The 23008-nt window shown below is 48.9% G+C and overlaps 1 protein-coding gene across 3 annotated transcripts in view; it reads right to left on the bottom strand.

Moving 5' to 3' along the window:
• Nucleotides 1-23008, bottom strand: part of LOC147692563 (acylamino-acid-releasing enzyme-like) — a 526970-nt gene that overhangs the window by 180666 nt on the left and 323296 nt on the right. For all 3 annotated transcript variants that reach the window (XM_086938783.1, XM_086938782.1, XM_086938784.1), the window contains exon 15: nucleotides 14110-14198. In XM_086938783.1, the coding sequence (XP_086794909.1) occupies nucleotides 14110-14198 (89 nt within the window). The remainder of the gene's footprint in view (nucleotides 1-14109; nucleotides 14199-23008) is intronic.

Here is a 23008-nt window from a genome sequence, read left to right on the forward strand (position 1 = left end):
GATGACAGCAAAGGAACTAGCACTCCCTAGTCACTCTGCACTCCCTAGCACTCTGCACTCCCTTGAACTCTGCAGTCACTCTGCACTCCCTAGCACTCTGCAGTCACTCTGCAGTCACTCTGCACTCCCTAGCACACCCTAGCACTCTGCACTCCCTAGTCACTCTGCACTCCCTAGCTCTCCCTAGCACTCTGCAGTCACTCTGCACTCCCTAGCACTGCCTAGTCACTCTGCACTCCCTAGCACTCCCTAGTCACTCTTCACTCTGCACTCACTACTCTGCGGGTGACAGTGCTCGCCAAGTCAGCCGCGTCAAAGGGGTGACAGTGGTCGCCATGCAACCCATGTCACAGCGGCGGGTGACAGTGCTCGCCTTGGTGGTATTCTTCATCAGAGAGTTCCTTCCCGGCCGTTGCAGAACGAGGCGTGCTACAACCTATGAGATGCATGGGAGCACTGTTGGAAAAGGAATAGGGTATTGAGTGGGGGTAGGGTTAAGCTTTAAAAATACCTGCCTGGTACACCTAACACTTTAATCTGGCTAGCAGCCAGTATGATTAAAAATAGGAAAAATTAGGAAGTCCCAGGGCTCTAGTAACCCCTACTTCCTCTTAGGGTCAACATATTTCTGCCACTTGTGTTCCCAAATGCTCAATCCACACTTATTCCATAATGCTGACGTAACTGATGAATTTAACATACATACGTCAAGCACACCTAAACACCTCTTCTAGGCAGCCCCTTCATCAGACACGCACACACCACCACCAGAGAGCCTGGAGCAGCAGCAACGCGACACCCTCTTCCTCCCTGCTCCTAGGAGCGAATACGACCCAGAATCCAGCCCTTCCCCCTGCAGGACAACTTCTGAAAAGGAGGAGGAGGAAGGGGGACCTCTGAAGAATAGACAAATCCAAACCAAGCAATGCAATCGGCCGTGAAAAAAAGAGGTCACCCTTAGCCCGAGCTTTAAACCAGGGCAGTGTTTTTCTCTCGCTCTCCTATACCGTGTCCCTTACTGTGTTTTGAGATCCAAGTCCACACAGTGACAACACACACTGCACACACCAAACCACCCTTGCCCGCAGCTCTACTGCACACGGGATTTTCGCTATACCCGCTCATGAGTCTCTGTTAACCAATTCCTCCCACAAACCACCTCATGAAACACCAGCAGCGAGAAACCCCCCCAGCCAGATGAACCATCTCCCGTTTGGACATAAAAAGCCCTCCTCCAGCCGCGCTCGCTCTCCCAGAGCGCGTGGGCTGCATTTAATTATTTAAATACACAATTACCAATCGGAGATGGGGGTTAATTGCAAGGAACTTACAAGAGCTTGCCCGGGACGCCCACTGCTGCCGCTGCACTCAGGCGGGCTCTGCTGCTCCTACCGCTTTCTCTGTGGTTTTTTTTTTAGCGGCTCCACGCAGCTTCTCGCCGGTGCTTTGTTGTTGTTTTTGAGGCGAGGGGAGCCGCCGGTGAAGTTTTGTGCGCTCGAGGCTTCTCGCGCAGGGTCTGCTCACCAGCGGAGGAGGAGTTGGATCGCCATCTTCCTCTCACTTCCCTCTCCTGCTGCTTGCTGCTGCAGCAGAAGACCTGAGAGGGATCGGTCTCACTCACACTGCGCGCGTCTCTCTCCTCGCTCTGAATAATGAGCAACCAGAGGCCAGGCAGAGCGAGAGACAAGGCAGACAACCTCGCAGTCCTTCTCCTCCACCACCGAGAAAGCCAGAGCTCCAGGGGGTGCAAGACTCCTTTCTATCACAGCACAACGGCGGCAGACTTGGCGCGTACACAATTGTATCCGCTGCTGCCCACGCTGGGCGTCTCCTCCCCCACGTCCGCAGGAAGCTGCTGAGGCCGGACGTTGCACGCACAGGCGGCCACACCATGGCGACCAACGCTGGTGCCGAGCTGGCCAGGAGCTCTCGGGTTTCTCCAGGGGATTTTGTCCCAGGCGGGCGCCCAAGGCAGAAGCTGATACGTATTTTTAAGTCTTCTCTTCACGGGCAGCCTGGCACTGCCTTCCATTCAATCAATTGAATGTTAGAACAAGCACCTACGGGCACACGAACAGCGGGAGGGGGGGCGGGAACGGACAGCGGGAGAGGGGGCGGGAAAGGCACGGACAGCGGGAGGGGGGGCGGGAACGGCACACGGTCAGCGGGAGGGTGGGGGGCGGGAATGGGCACTCACCTGGACTTCTTCCGGCGGAGGTCGGCCTGGAATGAACAGAACAAACCCAAAAAAAACAACCCGTCCACCGCCGAGATGACGCGCACGGAGGGTCGGAGAGGGAAGAAATCGCGGGAACGCCCACGAATCTGGTCCGGCCATGACGGACAGATCTCTGTTCCAATGGCTAGCCTCCATTTATGGAGCTAGCCAATGGAACAGAGGGCGGATTCCCAAGCCACATAGTTATTCTCATTAGGTTTTCGCCTGCGCGAAAAGCTGCGCAGTGCGCAGCTTTCACTTAGGTGAAACCTAAAAAAGACTTTGTATGACAATGCATAAGACACTCTTAACATAAAAATAGCATCCCCTATAATTTAATTATAGAGGGCAATGATTACAAAATCCTAAAAGTTAAGATATGCCACTGCCCTTCAGACTGAACAGATATGGCCATATCTGAGGTACAGGCCACATTTTTGCATTTCTTAAGGCAAAGGTTCCATCAGGATATCCTCAAGTGTACAAGGAATACCCTCCTTTTGGCCACACGTGGAGACCATCCTTCCCATGTGGTCAATAGTACGAGATATGCATGCTCAATAGTCCTCCTAGCCCACAGAAAGTAAAGCCTCTTATAATGCTTTTTTTAAAAAAATTTATTCATGAATTTTAGCAAAACTCATGCTTGTTACATACATGGCATCATATAGTGCTTCAACACAAGTACAATGTAACAACCTGTGGTGGTAAAAGTACAGTGGCATATACATTCTCAACATACTTGTTCATAAAGTACAGGGATTACAATACAAGAGAGGGTCCAACACTACAAAGCTATGCATCAGGGTCGGATCGTGTAGCACTGTCCTGTGCTCAGAGATATTGCAGTAGTGGTAGTGGGAAGTTCTTCCGCGGATAAGGCCAGGGTGTCACAACAGTATACCAAATCTTTTAACCACTGTTTGTTAGAGGGACTAGCTTAACTCTCCCACACCATCGCTACCCCCCGTTTTGCTAGTAATAGTGCCATTTTAAGAGGAGTTGGCCTAACGGCTAGGGCAGTCATCCTCGAATCTGGGGAACTGGGTTTGAGTCTCAGCAACGACGCTGAACATCCTGTGTTTCTGGTCCAATCACTTAATCTCCCTGTGCCTAACAAAAACATGAATGTGTCCTCATGTAATGCAACTGGTGCTATGTACAGTGCTCTGATACCAGATTCCGGTCAAGTTCGCGCTATATAAAACTCTGTTAAAAAAAAAAGTCTACCCACAGTGCCCTTCAGGGACGGTACCAGACTTAGCAGACATACCTGTAGTGTACAATCCAGTTTGAGACCAGTCATAAATTGCAATATTTTGATAACAGCTAATCAAAATGCCGCTATCCGCCTGGTGTGTGATAGACCTGGTGTAGGTATTTAAAATGGATTATCCGGAAGTTGCTATTGGATGTGAACACTCTAGTGATCTGGCTCAGTATTCCCAGTCTTTTTGGGTGACTGGGGATCTAGTTTCGTGTTCCAATGTGATAGGCTCGCGTTAGGAGGTAGTGGGGTTTCCTCTCTAGCGGCACAGTATAATTTGGTCACCAGTTTGTGCCTCGTGAGGCTGATAAGCAGGGTGTGTAGGGAAGTCAGCATCGGGGGTTCAGTTGGGAATGTGGGATAGAGTGCCGTAACGCCTTCTTCAATCTGTGCATGGTGAAGGTAAAGACCAGCGTCTAGTTCTGTACATAGCGGAGATCTTTCTGTGTTATAAAGACACCCTCTGGGTGTGTAGGGAAGTCAGGGGTTCAGTTGGGAATGTGGGATAGAGTGTTGTAACGCCTTCTTCAATCTGTGCATGGTGAAGGTAAAGACCAGCATCTAGTTCTGTACATTTTTGTGTTATAAAGACGCCCTCAGGGAAGAGGTCTCGCATTTTGTCAATACTGGCCAGTGTTAATATGCGCTTGACACCTTTGTGATTTGTGGCCGACATCCTCGAGTGATATGCCAGAGGCATAAGTACAGAGTATAATGGTAATGTCTCCGCTCTATTGCCCAGCGATTGCCAAGCTGCTATGGTAGCATCGACAGAGTTGATTTCGGATTTGGGTGTACCCCTGCATGTGTGGGTCCATATAGAACATAGAGGGATAGGGTGTGCATAGCCGTTTTGTACTGCCACATGTGAGATGAAATTGTGAGAGTTGTACCAATAATGTGCATGTTGAGCTTGAGAGCAGAGGTAGTACAGGGGTATGTCGGGTACACTGAATCCCCCCCTGTTGTAGTCTAGAGTAAGGGTCGCCAGACTCACTCGTGCCTGTTTACCCCCCCAGATCAGCTTAATTATTAGTGTTCGTATTGTTTTAAATAATAGTGTTGGAAGCTGTAGTGATGGTGTTGAAAAAGTAGAGGAACTTAGGTAATACAATCATCTTGATTAGTGCCATGCGGTCCGCCAGCGATAGTGGCAGCTGTATCCATCTGTCAAGATGCTGTTCCAGCTTTGTACAGGCTGTGCCATAGTTTTCTTGGATTCATATTTCGGGTTCACGATAGACCAATACCCCAAGGTATTTGACAGGTTCAACAGACCACATCAGGGGGAATTAAAGTGCATGAGGGGAGGTAGACTCAGTTTATGGTATCGCCATTGATTTGGACCAATTTATAGTGAGGCCTGAGAAGCGTCCAAACCGTATGAATTCACTTAGCACCGGCTCCAAGAATGTATGTGGCTCTCTACCGAATAGAAGCATATTGTCAGCCTACAGGGATATGCTCATTGGGCGAGGAATGAATTTCAGCGCTGCCGCCTTATGGCTGATGATGCAGGCCAGAGGCTCCAGCATTATCGCAAAGAGGAGCGGCGACATGGGGCATCCCTGTCTAGTACCTCTGCAAATCCGTATGGGATCCGATGTCATGCCTTCTAAGCGTATGCGTGCAGTTGGAGTTGTGTACAGCAGTCGCGTCAAGGTGACTAAAGTGAGGGGAAATCCCACACGAAGGAGGATGTTAAAAAGATAGCTCCATTCTATGGAGTCAAAGGCCTTGGCTGCATCTAGCATCATGGCTGCAGCCTTCAGACCTGGATCTAGAATGTGATACATTGCGAACAACGTTCGTAAGTTGTGTGAAGTGGATCTTTCGGGTATAAATCCGGATTGATCAGGTAGTACAAAGTTGGGCATCAGGATTTTTGCTAGCAGTTTCGCGTCGATGTCAATGAATGACAGCGCACGGTAGGTGTCACAGCGACCTGGTGGTTTATCTTTTTCCAGCAAAGTTATGATTAGGGCCTCCCTGAGTGTTGGCGCTAGCATTCCCGCCTCATAGGCTTGGGCGTACGTTTCAAGGAGATAAGGGTCGAGTTCTTCTGCAAACTCCTTGTACAACTCACAAGTGAGTCCAACAGGACCCGGAGCTTTTTTGTTCAGAAGAGTTTTTATCGCCGACTGTTAGAACTGGCTATTTCTGGTAGGCTAAGGCTGACGCCATAGCCAGGCAGAAACCACCATTCTAGTCAGGGCAAGGAAGTCACACGCCAAGATAACCTCTGCTCACCCCCTTGGTAGCTTGGCTCAAGCAGTAAGGCTAAACTCGGAGGCAATGTGTAAAGCATTTGCGCCAGCGCACAACAGCAACAACATACTAGGCACACCACAGAAGAGACTCCACACAAGGTTATTATAAAAATAACTTTTGTATTGTAAAAACACATCAGATAAAATCACACATATACATGGTGCCAACTGGCACGGGCAATATTCACAGGGATTATGTACACAAGACAGGGCCACAAGGGCCACTGTCATATTCAGATATAGCACTTCTAGATAAAATGTAGAATATCAAATCACTTCTAGAATAAAGAATAAATGTAACATAAAATAATAATCAAAGATAGCAACCAGTAACCACTGGTAACAGGAACCAGGACCTTACTAGGACCACCTGTACTAAGAAAGAAGAACCACCTAAGTATCACACAGCATTAGGGGTCTAAGAAAGAATACATTACTCAAGATGCAATAAACCTACATTCAGAGGAGTAGAAAAGACAACCACCTAAGAATAAACACATTTAGGGGCATAAACCAGAACACCTTACCCATGATGCATAAACACATTCAGAGGAGTAATAAAGAGAAACACATGATGCCCTAAACATTCAGAGGTGTTAAGAGTAGAGCACATGATGCAATAAAATACATTCAGGGGTGCAGCGCAAGAAGACACATGATGACTAACCATTCAGAGGTGCAGCGCATGGAAAGGAAGACACATAATGCATAAACATTCAGAGGTGCCGTAACATAAGTCAATAGCGCAAAAACACACAGTAGGCAATTACTATTTAAAAGCATAGAAATCACATTGCGCCTACACTACATAAGCCACTACCTGTGGCAGTCCCTAGGCCAACTGGCCTTGTGGGGCAAAGATGCCCTGGGTCCAATGTCAGGGCGCGCTGCCATGCAGCGCCAGTCCAAAGTACAAAAAGCCTAAACGTGGCAGCTGCCCACAAAGTGCTGGGCAACTGGGGAATCATCAAAACTGTGGCAGGGCCTTCACTAGCCCTTGAGCATAAAACTGCGCCACACGAAGCCACACAGGCTCTGTGAATTACTCTGCCCCCTTTAGCCTCTCGGGGCTCGAGATCAATGGCCTTCCGGACGTACATAGTCCCACTGAGCCACACAGGCTCTCTACATAATTATGGCCCCGTCGTTGGAGTCCCTCGGAGGGGACTCGAAGTACACTGGTGCCCCGGAGCCTTCCACTAGGCTCAAAGACAATCATTCCCAATCGATGGAGTCCCTCGGGACTCTGCGCACCAATGCAAGGGGCCCTGGAGTCTCGGAGCGGCCCACGGTCAACTGGGGCCGCTCTGAGCTAAGCAACACGGCACCCGCACTCACCATTGACGGCGGGGCTCTTCTCGTGCTGCTCCGCTCTGGGTCCTGTCCGCGCTGAGGCGCGGGCAGGCACTGCACTATGCCTCGCGCCCCTCCTCTCTTCATCTGCACCACGGAGTCCCCTCAGGCCCGGCTCCACTTACCGGGCGACTTCTTCTGCACTCGCGGTGGGGGCAGGCACCGGCAATGTGCCTCGCGCCCCCGCCGCATATCTCCGCCTCTCTCCTCAAATGCCGCCGCGCTCCCTCAGCTCACGGGAGCCCGGCCGACCTGCGGCCATGCAGCGCCATCTTCTCTCCTCTCCCCGGGCCCGGCGGTGATCCCGGCCATCTTCAAAACACGCCCGGGAGCCAGCCAATGACAGCGCGGCTCCCGGGACCAGCCCCTGGGAGATGCTGAGCCGTCAGCCAATCAGGGCGCGGCCTCGGCGATGACGCGGCGGCGCTGGGCCAATCCCAGCGCAGCTTTACTGGAGGGGCTCGTCTCGCTGGGCCAATAGGAGCGCGGTGGCTTCGATCTTCGCTACCGCAGCTCCTGGTCCTCGTCCTGGCCCCGGGCAGCGGCAATCACGGCGTGGGCAGCCAAAGTCAGACAAAATTAACAATAAGCGAGGTGGGCACTCGCCAGGGCGGCCAAAGCGCTCCTCAGCGCTATAATCCAAATAAAGCTCTCTACAGCGCCAGAAAACAGGCAGAGCGCTCCCAGGCGCTCCGGGGGGGAAGCACAGCGCTTCCTGCAGGCAAATGCAGCTCCTCCATGCTGCAACAAGGTCTCAGAGATTCCAAGGGGCAAGCAAAGTCCCCCCCTCAGCCCAGCAAGGCAGAGGGGTCCCCCAGGAGTCCAGGAAAGTCCATCAGAGGTCCAGGAGCTGGGCAGGGCCCAGGGGTTCCCCTGAGCCCCAGCAGCAGCATGCCCCTGGCAGATTCAAGTCAGAAACAAGAACATTTTGGAAGGGGATACAACCCCTTCTTATACAGAGCAAAACCTTTGAAGTCCTTTGAAGCAGGCAGTGTGAGAACCAGCTGGACTGGTTTAGAGGGAAGTCCCCTTCAGTATCAGGGACAGAGGTGTCAGTCGCCCAGCGGGAGGTGGAGCCAGCTTTGTAGTTACACAGGAACAGCCCTTCACTATCAGGTGCCATCTCCTCCCACTTCCCTGGCAGCAGATGCTGCCTTTCATCCATGGGCTGACTCAGACAACCTCCTGGGCTCTCCAGCCCCTGTCATCCTCAAGCCAGACAGTCAATCCACAAGCAGGCCCATGCACTCTGGGCCAGGCTCACCAGCCAATCACACACTAGCAACAACCTACACAAATATGCCAACTTCCAAAAGTAGTACTTCTAGACTAGACACAGTCATGTTGCATACATCATTTTGCAGCATTCACTCTCACGAGTTGATACATACCAAACTCGCCCCTGCACTCCCCACACATCAGGAACTACCATGGGCATACATACTCCCCATTCATTCCTATGGGAGGGCAGGTCACTCACCACACATACAGAGAGCTCATGCACTTTACACTGTACCACAGTGAAAAAGTGCGCAGAGGCCTAAAATCACCAACACCAGGTTCCATAAATAGGCTAGGAAAATGCAAAAAGTCTAGGGGTGAACCTGCCTAATGGGCCGGGTCCAACACCGACTTAATGTCTTCTACGGTGATGGGTTAACTAAGATACTCCCTATGGCCATCGGAGAGCCATATTAAAGCAATGTCCGATAAGTAATCGTCTAGTTCTGTGACCGGAGCGCTAGTCTGTGACGTGTACAACTCTGCAAAGGTTGTGCGGAATTGAGTGACGATAGCTGCAGTCGAGTAATGGTCCACACCCGCTGCGTCCGTTCTTTTAGTGATGGGGTGTTTGTCCTTCCTGGCTTTGATTTTAACCGCTAAATTCTGTCCCTCCTTCCTCCCTCCCCATAGGCTCGGACCACGTGTCTTCTAGACAAACATCTAATTTTGCTATCCGCAAGATTAGTGTATTCAGTTAATGATTCTTTAATTTGAGCCAGAAGTGAGTCACTTGGTGCGTTTTCATAGTCCCTCTCTAGCCTCCGCAGGGTGTGCTCAGTTCTAGACAGCTGACCACACAGGTCTTTCAATATCCCCGCAGTAGTGCTTATACATTGTCCGCGGTTCGTGGCCTTGAAGGCTTCCCAAAGGGTGGCTGCACTGTCTACGGTCCCCTTATTTTGTGCGAAATATTGTGTAATGGCTTCACTAATAGTGTGTGTATAGAGTGGGTCAAGTAGCGCTTCAGAGCGAAACCGCCAAGTGAACTGTTGTTGTGTAGTTTGTCGAATACGCAGATTGAGTTTAACAGGATTGTGATCCGATAGCGTCCTCGGGAGTCCCTCTATGTCTGATACTGAGGTGGAACTGCGCTCGCTCAGGAGCCAATAGTCCAGCCGGGACCAGCTACCATGTGCCATTGAGATATGAAACCCTTCAAGTTTGTCTACATTTCGCAGTCTCCACACATCTGTCAGGGCGAGTTCATCTATACCATCATTAATAACTGTGGCAGCTCTAGGTGATCGTGGCGTCCGGCCATTCTCGCAGTATAGTGAACGACAGGTTTTTTTTTTATGAGCGTGATTACCCCCTTAGCATAGGAGGAGTACGATGAGGCAAGTCTGTGCCCAGCCCATTTCGCCCCTACTTGTGTTTCAGTGTGCCTTGTCAGATGTGTTTATGTATGAGGGTGATTTTGGTCTTGTGGCAGTCTAGTTATGCTAGTACTTGTCGTATTTTTTTGGAAGAGTTAAGCCCCGTACGTTCCATGTCAGGCAAACAATGTTGTCATAGCCTGTGTGTACCTTTGGCATAGGACATGTAACCTGCACTATATGACAACAAAATTATACCACTGCACAACTTGTAATGAGGGGTCAGAGTAACGTTGAGCTACTTTAACAAAACCCCCGTATCCCCCCTCCAGCCCCCATCCCCCGCCCACTTCAGCTACTCCAACATGCCAAAGCCATCCCAGACCACCCAGAACAATGCCCAACAGAGAAAATGAGCTGCCATAACAGCTGCGGGGAAAACCCATAGAGGAGCGCAGAATCCCTCCCAAGTTAGAAAGGGAGGTGGCTGGAGAACAATAATATGAGATCATGCCCGAATCCTGGTACAAACCAACACATGCATGCAGTAATATATATAAAGTAGCATGCAAAGGGAGATCTTATCCGCAGCTTCAGTGTCCCAGTTTGCAGCATGGCTGGAGGCGGCAGACATTGCATGATAGGTGCTGCCTGTGTAGAGCCTGCGTGATAAGACAACAAGCGGTGTCCGCCGAAGCAGGGCCGCGTGCGGGCCAAGATGTGGTCCCCCCGCAGTTCCTTATGAGGAGACCTCGTTGAAGTCGTCATCAAAAGTGGAGGAGTCTTGGTGACCATGTTTCAGTGACTTAGCATAGTCCATTGCAGCTTTTGGCGACGTGAAAATCCTCGATTTACCATTCAGATCGATTTGCAACCGCGCCGGGGATAGCATTGCATAGGGAACTTTTTCCGCCATAAGGATCTTTTTTGCTGGTTGGTATTCTTTCCTTGCAGCTTGCACCGCTGCAGTGAAGTCCGGGTAAAAAGCAAGTGAGTTGCGTTTATGGACTATGTTCCCTTTCACTCTGGCCATACGGAGAATAGTATTGCGGTCTCTGTAGTTCAGCAAACGTGCGATCGTGGGGCGTGGAGGAGCACCCGGTGGAGGTCTGGCTGCCAGAGAGTGGTGCGCACGTTCTACTATTAAGACAGAGGATAGATGTTCGGCCCGAAAATTGCCTTCAGCAGGGCTTCAATATATGAGTTTGAGGGGACCCATGTTGGTAGATTCTGACAGGCCAGTAATTTGCAGATTGTTCCATCTAGATCTGGCCTCGAAGTTTTTGATGACATGTGCTGTAGGCTGTCTTCGGCATCAGACAGGCGCGTCTCTGCCTCACCAAGACTCAGTGCGTGCTTGTCCAGCTTATAAGCCTTATTGTCCATCCGCAGGTTTAGATTATCAATCTTGCCATCAATGGTCTGCAAGTTTGTGCTAGCAGCAGGGGTATATGCTTCAGAGTCCAACGCGGCCTGTTGTTGCGACTTGCTGGATTTGCGGGGTTCAAATGTGAGACAGGGTTGACTGTGTTTGGTTTTGACCATTTTTGTTCCGTGCTCTCATTTTGTAGGACGAGGTACTGATGGCGTAACGATCCAGGGCTTAAGGAGACAGTGTGGCCTGGACCAACTATGCAGTAGCAGTTCAGCAGCAGTGCAGTTTACGCAGAGACCCTGTAGCGACTATGATAACAATGGGGTGCCAGGATCTCGCAATTATGCTCCCCTTGCCAACAATGTCTTCAGTCTATCTGAGCAACTCACCTATCACACTGGGTTTGCCGATGAATGGAGGCTATTTCGAATTACCAAGTCGCCAGGATCTTCTTCCTAGCATGGGAGTCACAAGTATAGCCCCACTAGGCCCTAGCGTGTGGGTAACACATTTTAGGCAGGGGTCATAGCTACACTAAGAGACGTGGCATCGATAGTCTATTCGCTCGTAGCGCCCACTTGCTGTTGAGGTGGGCCCCTGTCAAGTGCAACGCTGATTTAGATTTGAGTGCTCGCAGTTAGCCCAGATAATGAGTCGCCGTAGGTTAGGAGGGACCAGAGGCAGGAAGTGGTGAAGGGTTGTGGGACCCTACGGTATAGTCATTAATCCACGCTATAGTGAGTCATAGCAACGGTTATGCAGTTGTGGGCAAACTGACCACATGTACTCCGCGTGGGCCCCCGGTGACTCGCCAAGCCCTTCAGCACACCGCAGAGAGACAGAGTCGTTGGCGCAAGGCACTGCTGCAGGAGTTTAGTCACGGTGTTGGAGGAATCCACGTGTAGCACCGAGCACCTGGGGGCCCGGTTGTTGTTTGGCTCAGGCTTCAGGATTCGGCGTAGATCCTATTGCGGTTCTGCCCAGGAATCTCTCTACCTACCAGTCGGCACACCCAATGGTTCACAGGCAGCAGGCGCAATGTTAGGTTGCGGCGGCCCAAGCAACAGCGCGACCGGTATTATACTGATGCAGCACACAGGGAGGGCCACCATCTTCAGCAGTTAGGCTCGCGTCAGGGAGCCCCGGCTATCGTCGCAGTCGTAGCCGCTGGTGGCAATATCTTCCTAGAATTGTGTGCCGCCAGTGTTGCGCTTCGAAAACATATCTTCATTTCCGTCAATGTATAGTCCAGTCTTGAGACCTTCATTTCAGTACCTGGTAAGTTTTTCCATATTAAAGAAAAACAACTATCCAAAGCAGTCACAGTGGTTTGCCCACTTTCAGCCCTCTCTCTGAAGTATTCCATCTCCATTGTCTTTACCCTTGTTTCTAGTCTTCGTATTTACTTTCATGTGTCTCTCTCCATCTTCTTTAGGATGCATGCTGGTGGATGCAACAGATCTGTGCACAAGAAAAAGCATGCAGGTAGAAAAGGGGAAGCAATTTTCCACGGTGGTCTCAAAAGTCACCAGTGAAGTTCCAAACATGCAGTTGGGAGTACCTGAAGTAATGTACCAACAGGACCTAGGACACCACATGGTCTACTTGCACTATATTGTCAATGATTTTCTGCATGAGAGCCCTAGGCAGTGGTGTGGGAAGTGTCTGGGTAACCAGGTATAAAGCCATCTCCTGCAGAAATCAGAGAGTACCCCTGCTGTATTGCTTCGCAGCGAACAAATACGAAATTCCAGTTCCTAACATTGACCCACCTGTGGTAAGCTTCTTACTTCTGAGGCCAGACAGACTATCTTGATTTATCTAAGAACCTGGGAGTATCACTACTCGCATGATTCCTGCATGTAGCTACTCCATCACAATTCCCCCACATGTATCTGCCGAGGTACTAGCTAACTCAACTAGAACAGATGTACACGCGTCAAGACGAGGCAGCCTTACTGGTGCTCCGAGAAGACATGTCCTCTCAGGGCCCTGGCCATCTATGACTCCTTGGCCTTACTCTTTACAATTAGCAAATGCTCTCCCTTGCCAAACCAAGTAGTAGTACATTTATGGATTGAAGGTAATGTGCCCCAGAAAAGTTTCCTCAGTCAAGCTTATCAGTCTAAGGCTGGGTGCCTCCAACAAGAAGGTGCCATACTGGCTTTTAAGCAGCAAATACTGCCCCTGCGCTTGGAAATGGATAGAAAATGTCGATTTCCACAGTGCAGCAAAATCCCATGCCCTGACACAGGACAAACCGATCTTGTGGGTGTATAACTACTGGGTCTTCTGAAATAATTGGTCATGGAATCAGAGTAGAGTTTCAAACATAAGTGATAGAGATGTGCTATTAAGTACACTGTCAGGTCTGCCAGACTTACTTACCAATGTTTGTCTCAGGGGGAAGGGAGGGGGGGAGAGGAAGAGTTCCATGCCAGCGAAAAAGTAAAAAGTCCAAATGGGATGAGAACAAATACTTGTAAGGTTCCCACTAAGAACCTAATAACTTTTAGGTGCAACCATTTGTCTAGACACTGAGCGCAAACACAGACCTACATTTGCAAACAGTTTTGAAAGCAGGTCCGTGCTTGACAAACAGGATTCTGGGTAAGACAAAAACACGTCAAGGGTGACTGTTACCCTCATCATCACAGTCACCCTTACGGCCCCATCATAGTGTTGCTAGGCAACGCATTCCTTCAAACCACCTTAAACAGGGACCTAAAGTGATTGAACTGAAACTTAGGGAAGATGGAGGAGCTACCAGGCCCATTCAACATTTTCCCCGGGGGTCCTGGAAGGGGCATCATATTAAAATCTACAACTACATATCCTTCATGTTAACAGTAAAAAACAAGCCACTTACATAAACTTAACACAATCATTTTGGGGCATATAAACTGTAAATGTCATATGGTGGTGGAACCAGGCTTAATGAGCAGTGCTCTTCACTGAATCAAAGAACTAGATTTCTGTTCCCACACTTGCTTTACTGTTTTACAATTGTGAATGTATATGCATACCACAGTTGGGGGAGAGGATGGAGTGGAAAAGCTGGCGACCAAGAGATCCCGGTCTATGGTTAATAGCTTCCAGCTTCCAAGAGGGTGACCTGAAAATAAAGAAAAGGCAGTCAGACAACCAGAGAGTACCCTCTCAAACATGACATCAAGACATCAAATTACAAGAGAACATGTTAAATCTGGGGGAAAATGGCAGACAGCTAGCAGCTGTCCGCGCGTCTGTTAGAGTGTGTGAGTGAGCCGTGAGGAATAGGAGGAGGCGAAATGGGAAAGCGGTGGTAAAAGATTAGAAGATACCGCAACCTTAACACCAGGCTAACATTTTTGATCATTTTTACACGGCAAGGCCTGTTTAAGTCTTCACCTGAGTCAGCGGGATGGGTGGTTTCAACAGAGAAGTGTTGAGGGTGGGCAGAGTCCTAGAGTCAATGGGAACCCTCTCACCGCCGAGCGTTACGGATGACTGTCCGTTTTGGAGAGGGGTGGCTCAGGTGTGGTGAGGGCCCGGGGTGTCACGCCGGGGAATGCTGAAAACAGTGGGAGTGCTTGTGCAAGGGTTGCCTTACTATTGGGGAGCCGGGACTCCGTAAGAAACATGCCAGGACAGGCTCCGAGAGGTGGAGCCATGAGTAACGGTTCCCTTCTGCAGAGCTTGCGGAGGAGAGCAGCGGGCTGCCGAGTCTACACAGTGGAATATTGGAAAGTATTCCTCTGAGGAAACCTTGGTCAGGTAGGAATGATAATCTTTTCTGGCTAATGAGTGGGAAAACCCAAAAGGCTAGTAAGCCTAACAGATATTCACTGAGAAGTACTGAAGCTTTTGGGGGTGCCCTTAACCACGGGCAGGGAATAGAGTCTGGCAAGAAGGAACTGGAAGTATCCTGGGTTAAGGTTAAGGCGAAAATTAAAGGGTCCGAGTCTAAATAAACCCCCTTAGTATCCTCACAGGACAGAGGAGAAGATATATTAAGGTAAGGAGAAGGTATATTAAGGAAAGGTCCTCTTTAAAAGCCCCCGCGAAGGTTAAACCCAGGAATGTCCAATATCAAAACTTTAAAAAAACAAAGAATCGGAAAAGAGATTATCCTAACACCACAATTGGGACTCCTTAATATATGGGTAGCTACAGACCTTACGGGGGTGGAGCAACAAATGACCACACTGGGATACACGCTAGTAAAACGAGCAATTGCAATGAAGTGGGGGGTGTAAGAGACCATCACCGAAGAATTGGGCTAAGGAATTAGACAAATGTATGATAGCAGAAAATAGAGGTGCTCAAGTCCAGGGATTGTCCTAAGAAATGGTATAAAAAATGGAGTAAATGGAACTCCTACCGGGGTGACTTGTGTACCTCGCCTACCAAGGAGATGAAGATGAGAAAGAATTTGAATTTTGGAAATGATATAGGGGTAAATGACTGATTTACTGTTGATTCCTCTTATATGCACGAATGATGTAATTGTACTGAAAAGTATGCAAACAAGAGGACTGTGATGTATTTGTTTTTCAAACCAATTAAAAATCTTTAAAAAAATAAAAATAAAAAAAAAACAAGAATCATTCCGTCTCTGAGGTCATATTTTGAACTACAGGAAAGGATCCCTGAAGGAACCCAAAAGTTGGATGGTCCCCCTTTAAAACCTGCAGACTACTTGATGCCTGCATGGTACGGCAGGTTCCCCAAGATCAGTGGGCAGCAATCTTGTGGCTCTCCTTCTCAGAGAAAGGAAGAGACAAGCTCCTCACTGTTAAATCCAGAGTGGATGAATCAGTCATCATTCTTACTTCCAATGGAAGTGAGAAAGAATAGCCTGCCACACGTCAGTTTGGCATCGGTCATATGCCACTAATGGTCCTAGGCCACTTTGTTGGAGATGCTGATCTTGTTCAATAGGTGTCCCTAATTCTGGACCCACTGTAGTCCTAGGTTCCACTAAGAGCCCACATGTGCAAACGAGTGTTGGGCACCTAAAGCATGCATACATTCAGAGTTACCATATCCAGAACGGCCCCAATGAAGTCTGAATCTAGCTGAGGCAAGTCAGCCTAAAACTGCCAGTCATCCAGGTACAGTATTATGTTCACCCCCAAAGAAGGACTCTGACCACTGACATGAACTTTATAAAGATCCAAGGGGCTGATGTCAGACCAAAGGACAGAATGGAGACTTGGAAGTGATCCAACCACATCACAAAGTAGAGATACTTCCTGTGAGACTGCAAAATAAGTACATAAAATTATGCATCTCGCAGGTCCTGAGCACCATGCAGTCTTCAAGTTCCAAGGTCAACAGAACCCAAGCAAAAATTCTAATTTTGAACTTCTGGAGAACACGTTCAACATCCTAAGGTCCAACATCTGTCTCAGACCACCATCCATCCTGGGGACCAGGAAGTACTGGAATGTAGTACCCAAAACATCTATCTCTCAACCTCGGGTACAATTTTGAGCGCCCCTCCTGGTGAGCAACGCCATCCATCCTGGGGACCAGGAAGTACTGGAATGTAGTACCCAAAACAACTATCTCTCAACCTCGGGTACAATTTTGAGCGCTCCTCCTGGTGAGCAACATCAGCCTCTCTCTAGTTTTCCTGAAAAGGAAGAATATAACCAAGATGAACAGTCATAAGGACCCATTGGTCATATACTAGTGTGCCAGTAGGATCATTTTGAGCGCCCCTCCTGGTGAGCAACATCAGCCTTTCTCTAGTTTTCTGGAAAAGGAAGAATATAACCAAGAGGAACAGTCATAAGGAACCATTGGTTCACATACTAGTGTGCCAGTAGGATAGGGAATGTTGCCTCCGACTAGTCCCAAATAGTTATTGGAGAGTAAGTTAAAGAGGTTTGGTGTTGGTGACATTGATAAGGAGGACTGGTGGTGCTGACCTCATTTACTGACAAGAGCCACAAAAAGTTTACGCCGGCTGCTGGTCAGGCTTGAATGCGGAAGCTGACAAAAGGCAAAGCCTCTTGAATAGTCTCTGACCTTTTGGTATTGCTGATAGAACTGGCAAACATGCAAAGAAGCCCCAGGTAGCGAACCATAGCTCCTATGTCTTTCAAAAGCTGAAGAGCAGCATCTGCTCTGTCTCCAGAGTCTGCTCCATCAAACAGCATGTTCATAAAGGAAACAAACACCTCCTGAAAATCTTGTGAAGCGCATCCAAACAAGGGGTCTGATGACGACACTAGTGCCCAAGGCATGACCAACAAAGTCAGACTGTACAAAGTATTTTTCGAGTTTGTATTATAGTGTCCCTTTTTTGACAAGGTCACCCCCACTTTCTGCCTGGAAAATGATCTAATTGCAACAGAAATGCACTGGCCTCCTGCTATCCAGGTCCCTAGAGCAGATCTCTTTCCCTAAAACTGTCCAATTGTTCCCCCAACTGGCAATATCTTTAGCACTTCTGAATGTTCCTAGTAAATGGTACCCTTGGACCTAGGGCATGGATGCTAAAGAGTGTCCCTAAGGGCTGTAGCATGTATTGTGCCACCCTAAGGGATCCCTCCCCATGCTGCGTGACATGGTGCAGGCAAAAGTGACGACACAACATGGCACACCTCCAGTGTGCCATGCCTGCAATCACTGCATGCAATATATTTAAGTCACCCCCTACAGCAGGCCTTACATACTACATGAGCAGATATGTCCCTGTGATGTCTCTGTCGATTCTTAGACATTGCCGGTGAACAGGAAGGCCATCTTGTGTATGTGAACTGGGCACTGGTGATTATTAGCTCCCCAGCTACATGATGGCTTCACTTAAACTAAAGATGTTTGGTATCAAACATTTCCTATTAATAATCCGACAATAATTCCAGTGATGGATTTATTAATACATGCACCCAGAGGATACTTTAAAGGTACCACCTAAAAACTACTAACCTCTATTGTGCTGGCTGACTGGTATAGACCAGCCTGCCAGCACAGACACGTTTCTGACACCCTGCAGGTGAGATGCCACGGTCATTGAGGGCAGTAAGGAGATGTCACCTCCTCCAAGCAGGATGGCTAACAAACAGAATATCAAGGCAGGAGGCTTCAAATGTCTCTGCCACCTTTGATTCGAGACCCAGAATTCCTTAAGACAGGGGAAATGCCACCCCCTGCCCTGGGCTCATTTGGCACCAGGACTGGTGGGAAAATTAGCTAATCAGGAGGCATGTTCAATATCAGGCCAGTCCCACCCCTAAGGTGGTCTACCTGATGTGAAAACGAAAACTAGAATTCCACCATCTTGGTTCTTGGTGGAATTAGGTTAACTGGGTCAGGGTTATGCCCACTTCACACAGGAAGTGGTCATATAGGGGGGTACTGTCACCCTAAAGTTGAGTGGCCCATTAGCTACCACTCGTCACTCCCCACAACGCCCATAAACCGAGGGTTTAGGTGGCAAAGGTGATGCCAGGGACTCAGATTCGACCGACCCAGAAGCAGAGGACAAAGAAGAGCTGCGAAAAGAGAACTGAAGACTTGCTGTGGACTTTTTGATGCCAACCCCTGCCTGCACCAGTCTCGGCAATCGTGAAGAAACCGACTCGTCCTGCAGCTGAGCCTCTACCAAGAACCCCAGTAGATTGCCTACCGGCGCTTAGCAAATTACCAGCAATCTCACTTGGAGTAGAGGAGCTACTACCCTGCAGTCCGCAGGCACCAAAACAGCAGAGTCCAGTTTACCGTGCTGCCGTTCTCCAGTCATAACAACACAGCAGCTGCCCAGGAAGATGTTGTTTTGCTCCAGATCAGATCTGTCCCCCCATCAAATGAGAAGATGCCAGGACCAACTGTATCTGCACAGCACCAATTCCCGATGTACCACACCCCTTGCAACAACCAAAGCCTGTGAGTCCAATCCGGACTCCAATGACACCGAACAGCTGTTGAGGGACGTCAGCACTGCAGAGAATCACTTACAGATTGGCCCAACTGCCCTGATTTGTGCACCGTCAACCATCGAGACGGACTACCTCAAGAACTTGCAAAACATCAGCCCAGTGGACATAACCCCTCTGCACTAGAGTGCCCTAGCCTGCGGTCTTGAGATACAACTGAGCTGCCTTGCTTCCAGGACCCTTTTGAACCAAGCACCTCATTGGGAGCTACTGGACTTGTTCCCAAGCTTCCCTCTGCAGCCTGTTTAGGTGGCTCCCCCTTTCTCCTTTGGTGTAACGCATTAGGCTACCAACCTGATCAGCACCTTTGCACCTGGATGCCCCAGGGTAGGTAAACTTAACAGCTGGTGGTACTTTGGACCTTACTCTCCTACCACCCTAAGTCCTGAGGTGGACCCCCAGAAACCGACTGCAAGTACCTGTATACCGTATATGCCCTTTTCTCGAATAGGAAAGCATTACGCATAAAGACGCATTTAAGGGAACACTTTACTTACCTGTTAAAAGCGATATTTAAAAAAGTACTTACTTGCTTACAAAATGTATAATTAAAAAAAACGAGCTTTTGACTCTATGTTAACAGCAGGAGTGTTTCCATTTCCAGGTCGAGGTCCGTAGTTGTGTCCGTTGGCGCCCGCTGGAAACTTGTCGCCGCAGCCTGTTTTCCCTTCCTTCCTTCCTCCCTGCCTGCCTCCCAGCTGCTGGTGCAGTGAACCGACCTCGGGGTTTACCGGTGCGGTGAAGCGGTCGTGTGAGGCAGGTGAACGGCAGGTGAGCATCAGCATTGGCGGCGCTGGAGAGATTCGCTGTGGAGGAGCTGTGCCGCAAGTGTTGTTAGCGCGGCAGGGGGCCGCAAGAGATCTCCGAATGGGGCTGGCTGTGCCGCGAGTGTTGCTAGAGCTGCAGGGGGACGCAAGAAATCTCCGAACACTGCTGGCTGGGCCGCGAGTGTTGTTACCGCGGCAGGGGGCCGCAAGAGATCCTCAAACGCGGCTGGCTGTGCCGCAGGTGTTTTTCCGACGTGGCAGAAGCCGCAGAGATCCCCTGAAGGTGGCAGGAGCCGCAGAGATCCCCTGAAGGTGGCAGGAGCTGCAGAGATTCCCTGAAGGCGGCTACGAGTGACTGCGGGCGCAGCTGGGGCCGCAAGTGCTTCCCTGAAAAAATGCGGCAGGAGCCGCCAGTGACCGCCCCCCCCCGGCATCTTATTGAGGTGCGCGTTTGGAGCCAGCAGCTTCAGCCTGTGGCCCTGGGGTCTTTTTGCGTGCTGTGTTTCAATCCGCAAGAGGAAAGCTGTGATTCCTCCTGGCCCATCTCCTGCACAACCGCCTAAGGCAAGACGGGAGGCAAGACAGGTTGTCCTTATCCAGTTCTTCCGTCTGCTGGTTGGTGTGTGGTGTGTGGAGTGCGTGCACTTTGTTGGCGCTACCCTCCAGGTGAGGAAGCAGAAGAGGAGCCGGAGGCGAGAGGTTGATAAAGGTACCTCAAATTAAAAGCTTTGTCACCTTGCGACTACGTCACTTACTAACAATCTATCCCTCTTGCCCTGTAAATTTTCCTCTTGGATTGCTCCCCCTTGCTTTTCATCATCAGGCATTGCATTTTCTCTCCGCTTCAGGCTTCGGGTCCTTATTGAGGCTCAGAGGCTAGGAGACTACGAGGGGTCAAAGTTCCACTTAAAAATTCAGGATAAAGGATTCAGGATAAAGGTATAGTGAAATAGAAGAAGGGCAAAGGAGCATAGGAGCATAGAAGCAAGGAAATAAATGAGATTGGGGAAAATTCGTCAAGCGGCGATAGGTAAAAAGTAAAAAAAAGTCAAACCTAAACAATCCTTTGAAGAAGGTTCTCCAACAAGCTGAAAGGGAAAAGCTTCAAGACCGAGAGAGAGGTTGGTCTCAGCACCGACTGGCACAACAGCGCTGAGCCTGAGAAGGAAAACGGGATCCAAAAATTCTTCTTTTTAAAGGACCCAATGGCGGCGATCTATGCACCAACAGTTGAGGCCACCAAACTCCCAAGCCCTATTTTTCCGGATAGAATAAATGCTCCCTCTGCACAGGTCCCGGTAAACATTAACGACGCTCCAACAGGGAAGCAAACCCTACAGAAACCAATGATAGCTCAACCAGCGAGCAAGCAGTGATCGCACAGGTGCACCAGATCACAGCCACAACAAACGCAAGGGAAACAACTAGAAGCGCAGTAAATAAGGGAAGCGTAGAAGATACCATGGAGGTAAAACTAAAATTAAACAAACCAAACAGAAGTGTAGAATCCGAAGGAAACATAAACGTAAAGGACCATGTGGAGGAACAAATGGAGGAAATACTAAAGTTAAGTGAATCACCAAAGCAGGTAGCCCCAGGGGAGGAACCCTGGTCAAACTCATTTTCCATATCCAATGACCCCAACTTGTTAGAAATCATGGGAACAATAACACAGAAAAAAGAACCCCAAGGGAACGCCTTGCTATCAGATTCTCGCTTGGAAGCCCAACAGAGCAGACAGGGAATGGCGGCATCAACTCCACGAAGCATGCCGGACAGCAAAGATCAACAACGGATTGTATTAAACAATAGTAGAAGTTTTATTATAAAAGCAAACTAAATGAATCTGTCAGCACCAATAACAATCTCATCCGTCAGTATGATAGACCATGCGTCAGGGTCTTCGGGGAAGTGCCATGAGCAAGAGCCAAGCGCACAATGGAGTCAGTCCTTGCTAGGCAAACTGGACCAAGCAAAAAAAGGTACTAAACTATCAATCGGATAAAATGGAAGTACAAATAGATCTGATAAACCTAATCGCCGGCCACATTTCAAGCATAAACTCCAAGATGGACTTAATTACGTCCCTATTAACTCATAGGGGAATTCCGGAGCAACAAATAAATAAAGATATACAACTGCCTAATTGCGGCTGCGGGAGTATAATTGAGAAATTGGCAAGCCTCCCTGATATATTAAAGGACATTCTAGGAGTCGTAAAACTAACTTGCAACAACAAGCAGAACATGGAAACTCTACATAAGACGGATATGAAGGCAACTTCAAAATGCAACAAACCAATTATAAAGTCAAGTAGTAAGTCCAAAGGCGAACAAGAGCAAGTGGAACTTGATGAGCAACCAGACAATACAGATAACAAAATGGAAGTAACACAGAATTCCTTTGATTCCTCGCCTCCTGTAAAACCAACAAAAAGGCAAAGAAAACGTGCAAGGAAGTCTCGGATTAAATACAAAAAGCAACAAAGCTTAGACTCAGAGAAAAATGCTTCTATATTTACAATCAAAACATCTTGAGGGGGGGAAAACAAATCACGGAACGAACCCACGTGTGGGACAGCATCAACTGACGTAGTTCAACCGAAACTCACGCCGAAACCCACACTAATGGAGGAAAGTTCATGCGCCGCTGTATACACCGCCCCCACCCTTCAAGAGGTAGGACGCCCATTAACAAAAGAAACAGATCAAAAAACGCATCTTGGAGTAACACACGTCCAAACACAGATACAGGAGACAAATTCTCACATGAGAATGAGGAAAGCAAAATAAGGAAGAAACAAGGAAGCCGGGAAGACTCAATAAGTAAGAGGTGGGGGGAGAAAATAAAAATCAAACCTCAACTCCAGCATAATTCGTTAAAGGTTATAACAACTGGAAAGGAACAAAGATGTATGCTTCCCCCCAAGGAATCGGAACCCGAACCAATAGGGGCAAGGATAACAGAAAACCCAGGGAAAATAGAAAAGAAAAAGGAAACGGTGCATGAAGAACAATTGAGACAAGAAGCACACGTAGTGCGTGATTTATTAACAACTAATAACTTTGCAGCTGCTAAAGATGAAACCTTGCAATCGCCCAATGGCTTTCAAACCCAGCCAGATGCGTTTGAATTAAAATTGACATTCATGCCTGAATATTCTACCAAGGGAAGGCAAGACATTCTGAACCGAGGGAACTTGTTAAAGTTGTTTAAAGCAATCCCAGAAC

This window comes from Lissotriton vulgaris, chromosome 9 (genome assembly GCF_964263255.1).
Source record: "Lissotriton vulgaris chromosome 9, aLisVul1.2, whole genome shotgun sequence".
Taxonomy (NCBI): domain Eukaryota; kingdom Metazoa; phylum Chordata; class Amphibia; order Caudata; family Salamandridae; genus Lissotriton; species Lissotriton vulgaris.